Source organism: Eptatretus burgeri, chromosome 4 (genome assembly GCF_056783735.1).
Source record: "Eptatretus burgeri isolate ZD-2024b chromosome 4, Ebu_testis_v1, whole genome shotgun sequence".
NCBI lineage: Eukaryota > Metazoa > Chordata > Myxini > Myxiniformes > Myxinidae > Eptatretus > Eptatretus burgeri.
Window position 1 is genome coordinate 8,448,951 of NC_140964.1, and position 17,192 is coordinate 8,466,142.

A 17,192-nucleotide genomic window follows, 5' to 3' on the forward strand; every position below is an offset into this window, starting at 1 on the left:
TGATAGAAGCACAAACTACTTGGAATATATCTTTCAGTCCTGACAAATCTCACACTTTCACTTTCTCTCTCTCTCCATAAGGACCGTATTGCAAATTCCCCAAATCTACTTTTTTTACAATTCTCTTGAGGGAGTTCAGTCATTCAAACTCTTGGGTCTCATGATCAGCCATGAGATTTATTGGGCAAACCACATTTCCAAGTTGGCTTCCAAAGCCAGTCGTTGACTTGGCATCCTGCATCATACAAAATCCTTCCTTGGCACACCTGAACTCCTATCCACCTGCAGGACCTTCATCCCAGGTTGACGGGATACTGCCCTCTCCTCTGGACTAGCTCTTCTTCCTCACAAGTTGCTCAGATTCACGCAGTGGAAGCTAAGGACTTCAAGATTATTGGAATCTCCCGCATTGAAGCCAAGTCTGTGGGCCTATCTCATTCCCATCATAGACACATCGGTAGTCTCCTTGTCTTCTACCATACCGACTCCTTTCTGGTCTTGCATCATCTGTTCTTTCTGTGTTTCCTCCCCTCCCCCCACCAGTTTCTGCTGGTTGTTCACTGTCCACCATCAACCCACTTCTGGTGAAACTCTCAAAATCCAGAATAACTGCTCACCATCACTCTACAATTCCTCTTCTTTTTTCCCCAGCCTGTGGAACTAACTTCCACATTCTATTCAATCTCATTCTTCCCTCCAGATCTTCAAAACAGCTGTTCACCACCATCTCAGATCATCCTCCATCCAAAACAATGAAAAACTATAAGGGCACTCGGTAGAGCGCATACCTCCGCCACGCAATGTCTGATCCACGAGAACATATCGGGCCCAATACATTTTTGAAATATCATGCTATACAGTGCTACATCATTTTTGGTCCGATCTCTCCATGGTGAAGAATCACTTTAAAAATTAAATAATTCTCGTATCCAGATCTAGATTCAGATCTTCACCAAAATCGAAGCAATTCGTCCTTGCCACATACCCAATCTGTCCACCAAGTTTCGTCCGAACACGTCCAGAAATTTTTGAGATATTTGCTATATATCAGTTCAGCACAATCTCTCAGTGGTGAAGAATCACTTTAAAAATTCTAGTAGTCAGATCCGGATCCGGATCTTCATCAAAATCTAATCACTTCGTCCTTGTCACATACCGAACATGTCCACAAAATTTCATGTGGATCCATCCACACCTTTTTGAGATATCCTACACACAAACAAACAAAGAGAAGATGGCGTCGTGCAAAGCACGACAGAAGACCATTCCTTATGACAAACTCTACCAGGTGGTGACGTTTCGTGAAGATCGGTTTAAAATTGTGACTTGTAGGCGACAAACAGACAGACAGAACAAGAAAAAGCTTTCGTGCAGAGCACAATACTTGCAAAATCCTCCCCCCCCCCCTCCAAAGGTTGCCATGGATACATCAAAATGTCCAATTCAGTAAGATTAAAATTCACAATCTTAATCAAAGTTCAAGTCAATTGGATGATAATTGATTATTTTTCAGATTGAAATTGATGATGTTAGAAGATTGACTTTGACTTCACCTTTGACCTTTTGACCTCAAAAATAGTTGGTTTCCAAATTCGGCTATGTACTATGCAATTGCTGCTCAACCCCCAGATTAATCAGAAGAAAATTGACGATTTTTCAGTTGAAAATTGATGATTTTAGAAGTTTGACCTTGATTTGATGTTTGACCTTTTGATCTCAAAAGTACTTGGTTTCCCAATTCAGTAATGGACTATGCAATTGGTGTTTAATACTCCAGTCAATCAGATGAAAATTAAGGATTTTAGAAACATCACCTTAGTTGTTGACCTTGAGCCTATGTTGCCCTTTTGCTCTATGACCTTTTGACCTCAAAAACAATATGCTTCTTCCTCATGACAAACTCTACCATGTGGTGAAGTTTCGTGAAGATCAGTTTAAAATTGCGACCTGTAGCCGACAAAAAGACAAACAGACAGAATGACAAAATTGACTGACCAATATACTTAAAAAATATTCGATTGTGCAACTAATAAACATAGAGAAAGGGGTGAAAACATAACCTCCTTCACCTTCATTGGTGGAGGTACAAACAATGATTCACTCTATCTGTACACTGTAACCATCACATCCTACTCACTTTACCTGTGCACCATACCCATGGCATCCTACTCACTATACCTGTGCACCATACCCATGGCATCCTACTCACTATACCTGTGCACCATACCCATGGCATCCTACTCACTATACCTGTACACCATACCCATGGCATCCTACTCACTATACCTGTACACCATACCCATGGCATCCTACTCACTATACCTGCACACCATACCCATGGCATCCTACTCACTTTACCTGTACACCATACCCATGACATCCTACTCATTTTACCTTTGCACCATACCCATGACATCCTACTCATTTTACCTGTACGCTGCGCTGTTGTGAAGAATCGTGATATTTGCATTGTTTTTGACAATAGTTGTTTTTTATAATCTGGATTGTGTGCATTTCACGATTCCACATGAAAGTTATGATAACCAAAAGAGGTCGCCCACATGTTGCTGATTAAAAAATATTTTTTTAATATAAAACCCATTTATAAACCATTTTGGAATGAACAGTATTGAAGACACGAGGGGAGGCTTGACCTGTTTGAGCTCTGATACTTTAAATATTTTGAATTTAGTCATCGATAAATGGTTTTGTTTTCACAATGCTCGTTTACACTGTAAACCCAACCCTATCACTCCAACCCCTCTAGGTTTGGTTCAATTCCTCCAGTACTACTACCAAAGCGGGTCTCTGTACCGCCTGCGGGCCCTGGGTCAGCGACGGAGTTTGGACATCACTGTGGGTAAAGTAGTGCGCAGTGCACCATCATGGGGTCATAGTGGTGTTAATTTTTAACCTTGCGTTATGCTTCGTGTTTCCATAACACCGATTTGTTTTCACGATTCATCACGTGCACAACAACACAAGAAACATTTCTTCCTGAGTTCCAGGAAGATTGCAGGTGGTTCCGTCTCTCTCTTTCACTGGAATTTCTCTTCCCTTCAAGCAACCCGATGACCTTCATTGATTATTATGTGAACTTGCAAGTTGCCCATGTCCATGGGATTTTAAATGGGGAAGGGATGGAGGAGGTAAAAATATAAATGGCATCTTCTGTCATCGAGCTGGTCAGCTGGGAGAAACCATTCACATTTATTGCCACATTTGGTGCTATTTTAAATGCCCTCATGGCGGAAAGGTGATCCATTTGAAACTGCTTATTCACTTTTTGATGCCTAGGATCCATAATAAAAATTTGTACTGGTTTCAAAACCACTGTGTTTCCTTCCAAATTTTGTGTCCCCAATCCCTCACTCCCCAAACCCATCCTTCCCTGTCATACCCAACTGCTCCTGGACTCTGTCTTTTTCACTTGAGAAGATGGAGAAGGTTCTTTCAACCCTCGACTCTGACTCCGCTACTGCACCAGACAACATCAGCCATGTCCTATAAAAAACCTACTCTGATGCTCTTGCACATCCTCTCTCTGCCCTTTTCATCAATTGTGCTAGCTCATCTTCGAAGTCCTTGGAAATCATCCAATATCACTGCATTCCATAAAAAGGTGCAAAAACTGACCCCCTCAACTGCAGACCTATCAGCTTACTTCCAATCATCAGCAAGGTCATGAAATCCATCATCATAATTGATATGAAATCCTTCCTGTACACTGTGCCCTGTCCACCATACCCATGGGCACAGTGTACACCATACCCATGGGCACACACACAAAATCACCATTTTGTATTCAGACCAGGTCACTCCACCTTGGACATGCTGCTTCCACTCACCCAACAATGGATGGAGGCCCTCAATGTCAGACATGAGATCAGGGCTGTCTCTCTGGACATATCTTGTGATTTTGACACCGTCTGACATCCCGTCTTGCTCTCTAAACGATCTTGTATCCCGTGTATCCCGTCAAAATCTCCAAACTATCTGCTTATTATCCTCTACTCTCACAGCCAACATGTGGCACTCAACGGAATCCTTTCATCTCCTCTCCATGTCAAGACTGGAGTGCCCCAAGACAGTGTTCTGGGCCCAGTTCAATGCTGATCTTTAATAATTATTTCACTGCCTCTCTGGAAAATCCTCTTTATCTATTTGTTGATGACTCCACCCTCGACTGTGAAAACCCTCATCCTTCAAACAGGCAAGCTGCAGCGTCTTCCCTCTCTTCAGACCTTGAAATATCACAAGCTGGTCAAACATTTGGAATACGTCTTTCAGTTTTGACAAATCTCACACTTTCACTATCTCTCTCTGAAAGGACCATCTGGAAACCCTCCTCTCTACTTTCTTCACAATCCTCTTGAGGAAGTTCAGTCATTCAAATTCCCAGGTCTCACTATCAGCCACAATCTTTCTTGAGCAAACCACATTTCAAAGATGGCCTCCAAAGCCAGCCGCCGACTGGGTATCCTCCATCGTACAAAATCCTTCTTTGCCACACCTGAACTCCTAAACTGAACTCCACATACTGTCCACACCTGAACTCCACATACTGTCCGGACATAAGCCCCGCCCTGGACACATCCGGAGACAAATACCGCCGGAAGACATCCAGAGACAAACTCCTGTCCAGACAAAAACACTGCCCAGGCACGTACGGAGACAAAACCATCCGGACATGTCCAGAGTCAAACTCCCATCCGGACATGTCCGGAGACAAACTCCCATCCAGAAATATCAGGAGACAAACCTCACCCAGACACGTCTGGAGATAAATACCATCCAGACGCATCTGGAGACAAACCGCACCCGGACATAACCACCGTCAGAGAGAGAGAGAGAGAGAGAGAGATATCAAAGAGAATATGTTATGCTTTGTGAGACACACACACACACACACACACACACACACACACACACACACACACACACACACACACACACACACACACACACACACACACACTTGACCGATATCAGCAATTTTCCCGCAATCGGTAGGTTGGAGTTAGTGTGATTACCAACTACAATACATTCTGTGTACAACCCAGAAACCTTGAGTAGCTTTCATCGAAAAACAATGCCACACTTATATAGACGTTTCAGGGAGATGATCACAAACATTATTCTTTATAAACAGCTGCGGCTCGGTAATGTAGAAAAGACGTTAATTCAGAAAACGGCTCGGAAATCGGGTGTAATTATCAAATGTATTTTGCTTTGAAATTCACAAAGAGAAATGTAACCTTTGCAAAGCAAACCCGATTACCAATTAATTTAGAAACAGTCATGAGGACAAAGGAAAACCTGATAAAACCTCCATAAGATACGGGATGAAACGTTGCCACCACAGCACCTGTAACAGGCATGGCATGTCCACACACCCACGGAGAGTGCGTACAAATCCAAATCTACCCATTCGTACCATGTCCGTGTGTGCTGTATATGTACCTCTCCTTTGGAGTAACTGTCGACTGTTCATCCCAATCGGGACACAAACGGTACTATACAGCTCGGCAAGTGGCTTGAACACTCAAGCACTCCAACGGAACGCCTGGCTTAGCAAGCGATTACCAATTGCCGTCAATCCAACTATGTGCCCGGAAACGCCCACACAATGTCCGAATTGGACAAATCAAACACTTTTTTCGGAGTCGGAACTGTTGATACTTTCAAATCTGGAGTTTACATTTTGTAATAATCTTGAGTTTAAGAGATTTTCTCGGTTATTCATGTGCGCAAATTAAATAAGGCCATGAACGCTGGCATCTCGTTGCATTTATAAACATTGCAATATACCCAGGAACTTGTAACTATGATCAACAGGTATTTGATAATATGAGTGAAGAAAGTGAAAAAAAAAAACTTTATCGTTAAGAAATCGTTGCGCCTGTTCCAAGTCAACACATGGTTGAGCAGGCCAAAAAAACATGGTGGCTTCCAGCAAGGTTACCCAGCGAGGTTACCCAGGAAACGCCTGAAGACCCCAGACAGCGAGGTGGCCAAGGATCGCCTGATGAAGGAAATAATTAAATAAGACCGTTAATTATGTTCAAAAGGAATGTTTTAATTAATCCAAACATCTAATTTACACTCTTACACTTCCTTCTAGTTTTCTGAGTATGCATGCAAAGTTTCAGGCTGCTAGGTTTTATGGTTTTGGGGTTATGGAGGACACACACACACACACACACACACACACACACACACACACACACACACACACACACACACACACACACACACACACACACTTTTATTAGTTTAATTGCCATACTCAGCATGGGGCTGACCGCTGCAAGGCAGCCCCATGTTGAGTCAGGAGCTTGTACTTGTCGAATGTCCCAAGAGGTAGTGACGGCAATTCAAAACCAGCAAGTACAAGGGGAGGGTGACGACACACCGGAGCACGTCCAGTGGTCCAGGCCAATGGACATGCCGCACTCGGAGCAAAGAAGGTGGCACGTGACCTTTGCTATTGTTACGGATTTCAGAATCCGGTCTGATTAATGCAGCCACACATCCAGGTCCTCAGACAGTTATTTCCTTCAATGCATGTTCAGATTAGCCCCATCCCCATGTCCAATGGGATTTTAAATGTGATGCGTTGAGAATGGTAAAGAATAGATCCCCTCTCTTATGGGAAGCTTTTTTTCTTTACGACAGACACATTTAAACAAATTTCTTTCGCAAGCTCCGACGCCCGTCCTTATTTTTCCTCAGCAACGTTCTTTCGCGAGCTCTGACACCCGTCCTTATTTTTCCTCAGCAACATTCTTTCGGGAGCTCTGACGCCCGTCCTTTTTTTTCCTCAGCAACGTTCTTTCGGGAGCTCTGACGCCCGCCCTTATTTTTCCTCAGCAACGTTCTTTCGCGAGCTCTGACACCCGTCCTTATTTTTCCTCAGCAACGTCCTTTCGCGAGCTCTGACGCCCGTCTTTATTTTTCCTCAGCAACGTTCTTTCGGGAGCTCTGACGCCCGTCCTTATTTTTCCTCAGCAACGTTCTTTCGTGAGTTCTGACGCCCGTCCTTATTTTTCCTCAGCAACATTCTTTCGCGAGCTCTGATGCCCGTCCTTATTTTTCCTCGGCAACATTCTTTCGCGAGCTCTGACGCCCATCGTTACTTTTCCTCAGCAAAGTTCTTTCGCGAGCTCTGACGCCCGCATTCTTTTTCGGTGAGCACCGGTCGTCATGGTGGCCATGCGCGGGTGGGGCTGGGTGAGCTTGGGGTGGACTGCGCCCGCCGGGACGGCCCGTAGATATGAAACAAATTGGAGGACCATTCTGAGGAAGAAAGTGGGGTGAAAGAAAGCCAGGGAGGGAGAAGAGAAGCGAGCAAGAAGCAGCAAGCCAGCCAAGAAGTAAGCAAGAGAAGTAAGCATGAGAAGCGAGCAAGAAGCGGGTGTAAGCGCACAAAAGAGCAACGTTCTTTCGTTCTTTAGAAAGCGAGCGTGTGGTGTGCGTGTGGGTGTCTGACCAGCGCCAACAACAACACAATTCGTCCTTCCCAGTACTTGAGCAAGCGAGTGTGTGGTGCGCGTGTGGGTGTGAGCAGCGCCGACAACGAGTAAGGCACGGGTCGGTCACCAACATGTGAGGCGCGGGTCAGTGGACGTCACCAGTTTCGTGTAGTGTGAGCAACTGCCCGCGTCGCAGCACCAGGGTCTAAACCGCGACAGATGATCTTGGTGCCCTCCCAGACGTCGACTGGTATTCAAGGCTGTTCGCAAGAGGGTGCACGGCAAGGTTGTGTGCTGGCGACGGACGTGACACGCACGCACACATTTCAAGACGTTTTCACTTTACGGATGACTACTCTGGTGAGCGAGATGATTCTTCTCCCCTCCCCCCCCCCGAATGATCTGTTGAGTACCTTGTCTGTGTTTAGCTGTAAGCAAGTCAACCCCCCCTCCCCCCCCGATAAGCATCTGCTCTTTGTCTCTTTCCTGGCATCTTGATTGATTTTGCTTTGAAATTCATTCTTTATTTACCTCAGAAAAAAAAAAAAAATTATTCATTTATTTTATTATTCATAAATTATTTGTCGATTTCCAACCTGTCCGTGTTTGTCCTTTCCTTCCATTGGTCTGGCATTGTCCGAACCTCGATAGACTGGGAGGTAATTACCACAGATTTGACCAAAAAAGTCTGCATGCACCAGAGGTTAAAACGCTTGGCCGCCCTAATTAAAATCTAATTAAGATAATGTTGGTGCTTTGCCGAGGGCGCGCTCCCCGCTCAGGTAACCACGTGGCCTCTAGTTAAATGGAATAATTAGACAGCGGACACTGGAACTCGTGGTTGACTGGGTGGTGTTTGTGGTTCCAAAACAATCCACCATACCACAATGTTAATTGTGAGCGGTGGCCCCAGGTCCGGCTCTACCGAGGACAACCGGGGATTAATCCCCCTGAGTGACAAACTGGTGTCTCGGTACCCGGGGATGCAACAACTATAAAGAGGCAGGGAATTCACTCTGACCTCAGTGAAACTTCACCCCTCCCGATAGCAAAGGTGGTTGAAGAGTAAGCAAGTGGTCAGTCGGACTGTGTGCTGACTGCTGGCGAGAGGAAGGGAGAGGAACGCAGGAAGCAAGTGGTCTGAGCGCCATCCAGTCTGGGCACCCACAAATGCCTGCCTTATCCAGACACAGAACCATCCATTTACAGCAATGAGTATTGAAAATCAAGTTGGATTACAGGACTTGCTTCTCAAATGAGGAGTTCCTGTTATATTGCAAGAGTCAATGGTTTCTTTAAGTCTGAAGCCATAGCTACAATTTCTGTTGCTGCATCACAAGTTTTGTAATCTTATAACTGTTTCAAATATGCCTGGTGTTGGCTTCGTGGTTCGGGTGGCTGGCTGAGGATCTTTGGGTCCTTAGTTTGAGTCCCGTTGGCTGCTGAATTAACACCAGGTGGGGTTGACTCAGCCTGTCATCTTCTGAGCTCAGCGAAATGAGTACCAGTGCACTGGTAATGAGGGCACTGCATCAGCGACACAGCCACACCCCCAGAAAATGATGCAACCAGCAGCCACAAGGATGCACTCGATGGCTATTTATTTTTAAATCTCAGATTTTAATCCTCTTGGAGGGAATTGTACATTCATTATACTGAGGACATTATGATCATATTAATGCATTTACTGTACTTGAATCACCAAGACATGATATAAATTAATGTTCTTCCAAATTTGTTGTTTCTCACTCCAGAAGGATTTCAGTCATGGATGTGGAGGGGATTGACCTTTCTCCTACCTGTTCTCTTCTTTGGCCATGTAAGTTTTACCAACTTAACAAATATTTTAAAGAAAATATAAAAAGCACCCTCTTGTCTTGTCTTATGGCGGTGCACCCTCTTGTCTTGTCTTATGGCGGTGCACCCTCTTGTCTTGTCTTATGGCGGTGCACCCTCTTGTCTTGTCTTATGGCGGTGCACCCTCTTGTCTTGTCTTATGGCGGTGCACCCTCTTGTCTCGTCTTATGGCGATGTACCTTCTCGTCTCGTCTTATGGCAGTGCACCCTCTAGTCTCGTCTTATGGCAGTGCACCCTCTAGTCTCGTCTTATGGCAGTGCACCCTCTAGTCTCGTCTTATGGCAGTGCACCCTCTAGTCTCGTCTTATGGCAGTGTACCCTCTCGTCTCGTCTTATGGCAGTGCACCCTCTAGTCTCGTCTTATGGCAGTGTACCCTCTCGTCTCGTCTTATGGCAGTGCACCCTCTAGTCTCGTCTTATGGCAGTGTACCCTCTCGTCTCGTCTTATGGCAGTGCACCCTCTCGTCTCGTCTTATGGCAGTGTACCCTCTCATCTCGTCTTATGGCAGTGCACCCTCTAGTCTCGTCTTATGGCAGTGCACCCTCTAGTCTCGTCTTATGGCAGTGCACCCTCTAGTCTCGTCTTATGGCAGTGCACCCTCTAGTCTCGTCTTATGGCAGTGTACCCTCTCGTCTCGTCTTATGGCAGTGTACCCTCTCGTCTCGTCTTATGGCAGTGTACCCTCTCGTCTCGTCTTATGGCAGTGCACCCTCTCGTCTCGTCTTATGGCAGTGTACCCTCTCATCTCGTCTTATGGCAGTGCACCCTCTAGTCTCGTCTTATGGCAGTGCACCCTCTAGTCTCGTCTTATGGCAGTGCACCCTCTAGTCTCGTCTTATGGCAGTGCACCCTCTAGTCTCGTCTTATGGCAGTGTACCCTCTCGTCTCGTCTTATGGCAGTGTACCCTCTCGTCTCGTCTTATGGCAGTGCACCCTCTCGGCTCGTCTTATGGCAGTTTACCCTCTTGTCTCGTCTTATGGCAGTGTACCCTCTCATCTCGTCTTATGGCAGTGCACCCTCTAGTCTTGTCTTATGGCAGTTTTACCCTCTCTTCTGATTTTGTGACAATATACCCTCTCGTCTCATCTTAACGCACACAGTAACAAGTTTGTTTTTTTTCTGGCAGTTTTGGCAACTTTACAATGCAATCACTCTCTATGAAATGGCGTGCGAATGTGGATGGCAAGAATGGCAGGTACTCTGACTATTTATAACACTGAACAACAAAAATTTTTTACTGGAGATGTGTAAAGTGATTTAGACTAATTTGGGTACGCTGATTTCAAAAATCATAACCGTTTTGCTGGATCACGTCAGGATTTTCAGTAACAGAAATATTCCCATTGCCGAGAAGTCAGGATTTCAATGAAATTTACAAAAATTCATTTATTCATTTATTTCATCATGAATGCTTCAAAATTATAGAAATTACAGAAAAACTCCACTAGAATGTAATTAAAAATGCTTTAGGCATTTGGCTTTGCGTTTGTGCTGCTCTGTGTCAGTTTCACGATGCAGGAACCAGCAGAAAATCGCCCATCATGTTCGGGTTGTGCCGCCCTTGGTAACGCGTCTCCATGAGTGAAATCTCTTGGTGGAATCGCTCGCCGTGCTCGTCCGAGACTGCTCCCAAGTTGTCAGGGAAGAAGTTCAGGTGCTGGTGTAGGAAATGGATTTTCAGGGACATCCTGGAGCCAAGTTTCCTGAAGGACTCCATCAGCTGCTGCACTATTTCTTCATAGTTGTCCGCGCGCTCGTTCCCCAAGAAGTTTTCCGTCACAGCTTTGAAGCTCCTCCACGCTGCCAGCAATTTGGGGTTTAGAGTTGTCGGAAAAGTTTCGTCCTTCATAATCTGTCAGATTTGCGGTCCAACAAAGACACCAGCCTTGATCTTGGCCTCCGACAAGGTGTTGCCAAACATTTCCTTGAGGTATAAAAACCCACGCCCATTCAGATCCATTGCCCGTACAAAACTTTTCATCAAGCCGAGCTTTATGTGGAGTGGTGGAAGGAAAACCTTGGCTGGGTCGACAAGGGCGACATGCTTCACGTTGTGTCGACCAGGTACATGCTCTTTTCGCTCTTCCCAATCTTTCTTCGTCCAGTGATTCTTGTCGTCTCTGCTATCCCAGAGACAAAGGAAGCACATGTATTTCGTGTAGCCTGACTGCAGCCCTAACAACAGCGCCACCACTTTCAAGTCTCCGCAGATGTGCCAGTTGAAGTCATTGTACTTGATGGAATCAAGCAGCTGCCGCATAGTCTCATAGGTCTCTGTCATGCCGAACGCGTGAGCCAGTGGGACTGATGGTTTCTCGTTGCCATTGTGGAGCAAAACAGCCTTCAAGCTGTTCTTCCCCGAGTCGATGAAGAGGCGCCAGTCTGCAGGATCGTGATCACACCCAAGTTCTTTCAACAGACCGTTGATGTCACTGCAGAATGTCATCGTGTCTTCCATCTCAAAGAACTCAGCCATGTCTCTGTGACGTGCTCTGTACAAGGATATCTTGGTGTTAGGTTCAAGTAGATTCCACTGCTGCAGCCTTGATCCAAGCAGCTCTACCTTCGCCTTTGACAGCGAGAGATCTCTTACAAGATCATTTAAGTCTCCCTGGTTCAGAAGGTGTGATTCTTGAGTGTCGGGTTCAAAAGGTTCATCATCACCATCCTCTTCACCACTGCTTACAGCTATGTTCTGATCAGCTGGAGGTGTTGGAACGGGGTTCTCGTCATCATGAGGCACAGGTTTACGAGCAGAGACGCAGTCAGCGTACTTGATGTGACCTTTATTCTTCTTGTTGAAGCCGGCGATGCTTGTGCAGCAGAAATAACAATCATCATGATGATTCTGCGGCTCACGCCATATCATGGGCACCGCAAATGGCATGCTCGCGCGCTTGCCCACCAACCACTGAGTCAAGGTTGTGTGACAGCTTGTGCAGCAGATGTGTGGTGCCCAGCTCTGTTCTTGGTCCCCCACCTTACACCCGAAGTAGTGAAAGTAGGCGGCCTTCATTTTCACTGCTGTAGATATACTTCGCTGTTGATCTTTTTTGGTATACCGACCACAGACATAACAGAAGTTGTCAGGATGATTGGTACAGGAACGCCTACTCATCTTTATCTGAAAGAAAGAAATATAACACAAGTTAACAACAATTGTACGAAATAGACATGTTAAAGACATATGTAAATTTCATTGAAATCCTGACTTCTAGGCAATGGGAATATTTCTGTTCCTGAAAATCCTGACGTGATACAGCAAAACGGTTATGATTTTTGAAATCAGCGTACCCAAATTAGTCTTAATCACTTTACACATCTCCAGTAAAAAAAAATTTTTGAAATTTGTTGTTCAGTGTAATCGTATAACACATCCTCACATGTACATAGTGTCCATTTCCTCCAAACATATTGACTGTACATCATTTATTCTCCATCACCAGTGTCAATTGTCAGGTCAGGCCACATTAGATCTGTGACTTGCTGCAGGTATCATGTAAACCTGTACTAACCTGCTCCATGGTTGGGTTGTCGGCGACTAAACGGTCTCCCCCACCAGGTTTCCTGGTGAGGAGGGTGTATGATATTGACACCCAGCAGGATTTAAAAAAAAATCTGTCAAAGGGCGGAGGAGCTCCTTGCGAGCCAACGGCCATCCATATCTCGTGCCCAACTGTGTCTGCGGATGTCCTCCTGCAGTTGGGTTGCTTCGTATGACGAGGTTGGTGGCAGGATTTGCACTCCGGCCACCGTAAAATCCTTCATTCTGCAAAACATTCCAGAAGCATAAAAAAAATCTGAAAACCCACTCTGTGGGAGTACCTCCTGTGAAGTTTCCCTTTTCGGGGAAGCTCACCGGATGACGGGATTGGACCAAAGTCTTCGGGACCCCCAATCTGTGATTATAGGAGGGAAACCGCGGGGTAACCTTCCCTGGTCAGATTGCAGTAGTGCGTGTCGGAGTGGTGCTGAGGGGTCGTCCACCAGACAGTGGTCTCCTTGGGTTAACCTAAGTCGGTCCCTTCAGGTGGGTGCCTGGAATGTCCTATCCCAAAGAGAGGATGATCACCTGTCTCTGTTATCATCTGAGCTCAAGCATTTGGACATCGGTATTGCAGCACTCTCTGAAGTTCGGAGACTCGATTGCGGCGAGATAATGGCGGGTGGTTACACCTACTATTGGTCTAGTCACTCTGATGGTTACCATGTCCAAAGAGTTGATGTAGCTGTGTCCAATAAGCTGACTCCAATGATAATTGAGGTAACACCGGTCAATGAGCGTATTATGAGACTAAGGATTCGTCACTCATTGGGTGTCATTTCCCTGATCTCTGTTTATGCTTTGACTGAGGTGAGTGATCTCACCGTGAAGGACACATTCTACGCCACACTAGAGTCTTTGGTTGATCAGTGCCCCAGACAAGATACATTTCTCGTCTTGGGAGATTTCCATGCATCGACTGGAACTGATAGGGATGGTTATGAGACATGTGTTGGTCCCCATGGGTTTGGAACTGTGAACCTGAATAGCACTAAGTTCCTTGACTTTGCAAGAAGTCGTGGACTTTGGGTGGCTGGTTCGTGGTTTTAGCGTCAGCGCCCACAGGCTCATCGGTAGACTTGGTATTCCATCGCTGGTGGTGTGGCAAAAGAGATTGACCATGTTCTCATTGATGGTCACTGGAGAATGATCCAGAACTGCAGGGTCTACCGGAGTGCTAAGTTCCTAAATACTGACCACCGGCTTGTTGTAGCAACTCTTAAGTTGTACCTTAAATCCAGGAGAATGGTACTATCCCAGCTTCGGCTGGATGTTGGCAAGCTCAAGAATGAGAGGGTAGCTGAGGAGTTTGCGAACAGGCTGAGTGGAGATTTCAGGGGTCTGGGTGCTTTGGGGGATCCTGAAGAGTTGTGGAGTGCCTTCAAGACCACCATCCTTGTTGTTGCCCGTAGTTGTCTTGGAGCTCACCGGAGGGGGAAGAAGAATTTTGTCTCTCAAAGGACACTGGATACCATTGACCAGAGTCGCAGGGCCAGGCTGAATGGCAGAGCTGAGCTGTCCAAGGAGCTGAGGCGTCAAACTGTACGTGCACTAATGGTGGACAAGGAGGCCGATATGTGAGGAATCTGTGAGAGGGTAGAGCATCACTTGTGGACAGGTGATTCTCGTCCCACTTACAGAGGAATTCGCGCATTGCGTTCATCCAAGCCCATCCCTCAGTGTACTGCAGTTAGAACAGAGGGTGGTAGGCTCTTGACAGTGGAGTCCGAAGTGAAGGCCCGCTGGGCTGGTTACTTTGAGCGGCTGTACCAGGCTGATCCACCACCTGTCAAGTTTGACGTTAAGGGTGTTACAATCCCTTTTGCTGACCCTCCAATCAACTGTGGTCCACCTTCGCTTGTGGAAACACAGGCTGTGGTGAACCAGTTGAAATGGGTAAAGCTCCAGGGATCTGTGGCATCCATGCTGAACTTCTCAAGGCTGGTGGAAATACTACACTCGTGTCGTTACATGCAGTTCTGTGCTCTGCCTGGAACACAGGCATCATCCCAACTGACTGGAAGAGGGGCGTTGTTGTCCCTCTCTGGAAAGGGAAGAGTGATCCCCAAGACTGCAACAACTACCGAGGGGTGACGATGCTCTCAGTGCCGGGCAAGGTCTTTGCTCGGATAATTCTTGATAGGGTTTGCCACCATATTCTTGAGCACCAGCGTCCAGAGCAGTCAGGCTTTACACCAAAGAGGTCAACGATTGACCGTATCCTTGCTCTTCAAGTCCTCACCGAATGCAGACGAGAGTTTCGGCAGGGGCTGATTGCAGCTTATGTTGATCTCTGTAAAGCATTCGATTCAGTGAATCGGGATGCCCTCTGGAGGATTCTTGGTCTTCGTGGGGTGCCACCAAAACTGATCGATCTGATGTCTGAACTATGCTCTGGTACTGAGAGTGCTGTGAGATGTGGTGGTACCATCTCTGACTTATTTCCAGTCGTTACTGGAGTTTGTCAGGGGTGTGTACTGGCCCCCACACTTCTCAGCACTTGTAAGGAGTGGATTCTGGGGAGGATGTTGGAGAGATCAAGCTGCGGTGCATTTTTTGGGAATGACAAGATCTCTGACCTTGCTTTCACAGATGATGCAGTCATCTGATTTGCGGAGATGCCAGATATCTTGTTGGGGACCCTCGAGGTGCTGAATGAGGAGTCGGAGCCGCTGGGATTATGGGTTTCCTGGGTCAAAACTAAGATCCAGGCTTTCAATGACATCTTGGATGCTGCTATCCTGTCTGCACCTGTTTGTGGTGAGGATGTTGAGGTCGTGGAGAGATTCACTTACCTTGGAGGGATATTCATGTCTCTGCTGGCTGTGAGCCAGAGGTAAACAGACGTCTGGGTCCAGCCTGGGGAGTCATGGATTCACTGGATCATGGGGTGTGGTGCTGCCGGTACCTGTGCTGGAGGACGAAAGTCCGAGTCTTGAAGTCGTTGGTGCTTCCAGTCTTGCTCTATGTACTGTATGTGAGAATTGGACTCTGACAAGGGATCTGAGACAGAGACTTAATTCCTTTGGTACCAGGTCTCTTCGGAGAATCCTTGGCTACGCTTTTGTGTCGGACTTTGTGTCGAACGAGCGGTTGCTGAGAGAGACTCAAATGAGATTTGTTTCCTGCATAGTCCGTGAGCGTCAATTGCGGCTGTATGGACATGTGGCTCGTTTTCCTGTTGCTGTTCCTGCTCATCAGATTCTCTCAGCGAGGGAGTCTCGTGAGTGGAGGAGGCCAATTGGCCCACCACATGCCTCGTGGTTGCAGCGGGTTGATCAGCATCTCAAGGAGATGGGGATGGGCCAGGCATCTGCCTGGGGGATGGCCAGACGGAGGCCCCTGGAGTACCGGCGGAAAGTGGACGCAGCCACGCACTGCTCTGGGCATGCTCCTATACCTGACATAACCCTGAAGGGTTCCGGAGCCACTTCATGGCCATTCTCATTCCTGATGACTTCATCCTCCATGATTGCGAGAAAACAGTTGTCTTCCATGAAGTGACCCAACTTTTCATCATTCCTCGTTCGCCGATGGACGTCATTGCCAACCCCATCTTCGTCGGCTCTGTTCTCGCAGCATCTCCCGAAGAGCTGACCTGAAGGTACGTGATCATGTCGTAGGATGAGGTCCTTGATGGTGACGTGACGAGGGCATGGTGAGCAGACTGATGGTCTTCCATTGTTGAGAATGTGGGTACGACAGGCCTCCACTCGCTCAGGGCTATGGATGGCATCCAGACAAACATTGCCAATTATCACCCATTCAAGGTCCATATGCTGTACCCCCAGAGCATTAGGTGGTCCATTCCAAGATTCTCTGACCTTCAGCAGCTGAGGAGCATCTCATCCAATTGACAGCAAGATGGTCGCTTCTGGGTTAGGTTCGGGAAACATTTCACTAATAGGACGTATATGTGAGTGGAGCCTTGCGGCTTCCGGTGTTGGAGTCTCGGAGGAATTACAAGGAATAGCATTGCACTCAGTTAGCTCCGGGAGCAGCAAGTGGACGATCCCATCAAAAGATTCAATGACTAGATTCCTGACATGCTTACCAATGGCTGCCATAGTTCCAGAGCAGGTTTTGAGTTCATCGGGGATGAGATTATGTGGCACATTGAAGTAGTCAAAGAGTTTGCTGCGGCCCAGAGACCAATTTGACTGGTCATCCAACACAGCATAAGTTTTCAGGATTACCAGTGATGAATACCTTCGAGACAGATTTTGGAACAAAACCTTCCTCTGGATCCACAACTACCACAAATATCCGTACACTTGTTAATTACCGAGGGTCGTTCCACACCATGCTTTTGA

The 17,192-nt window shown here is 46.6% G+C and overlaps 1 protein-coding gene across 5 annotated transcripts in view; it reads left to right on the forward strand.

Annotated features, from left to right (window-relative positions):
* LOC147027430 (transmembrane protein 120A-like) overlaps window positions 1–17,192 on the forward strand; it is a 148,398-nt gene that overhangs the window by 112,642 nt on the left and 18,564 nt on the right. For all 5 annotated transcript variants that reach the window (XM_085876845.1, XM_085876847.1, XM_085876849.1 and 2 more), the window contains 3 exons: window positions 2,768–2,860; window positions 9,230–9,294; window positions 10,462–10,530. In XM_085876845.1, coding sequence (XP_085732971.1) covers window positions 2,768–2,860; window positions 9,230–9,294; window positions 10,462–10,530 — 227 coding nt within the window. The remainder of the gene's footprint in view (window positions 1–2,767; window positions 2,861–9,229; window positions 9,295–10,461; window positions 10,531–17,192) is intronic.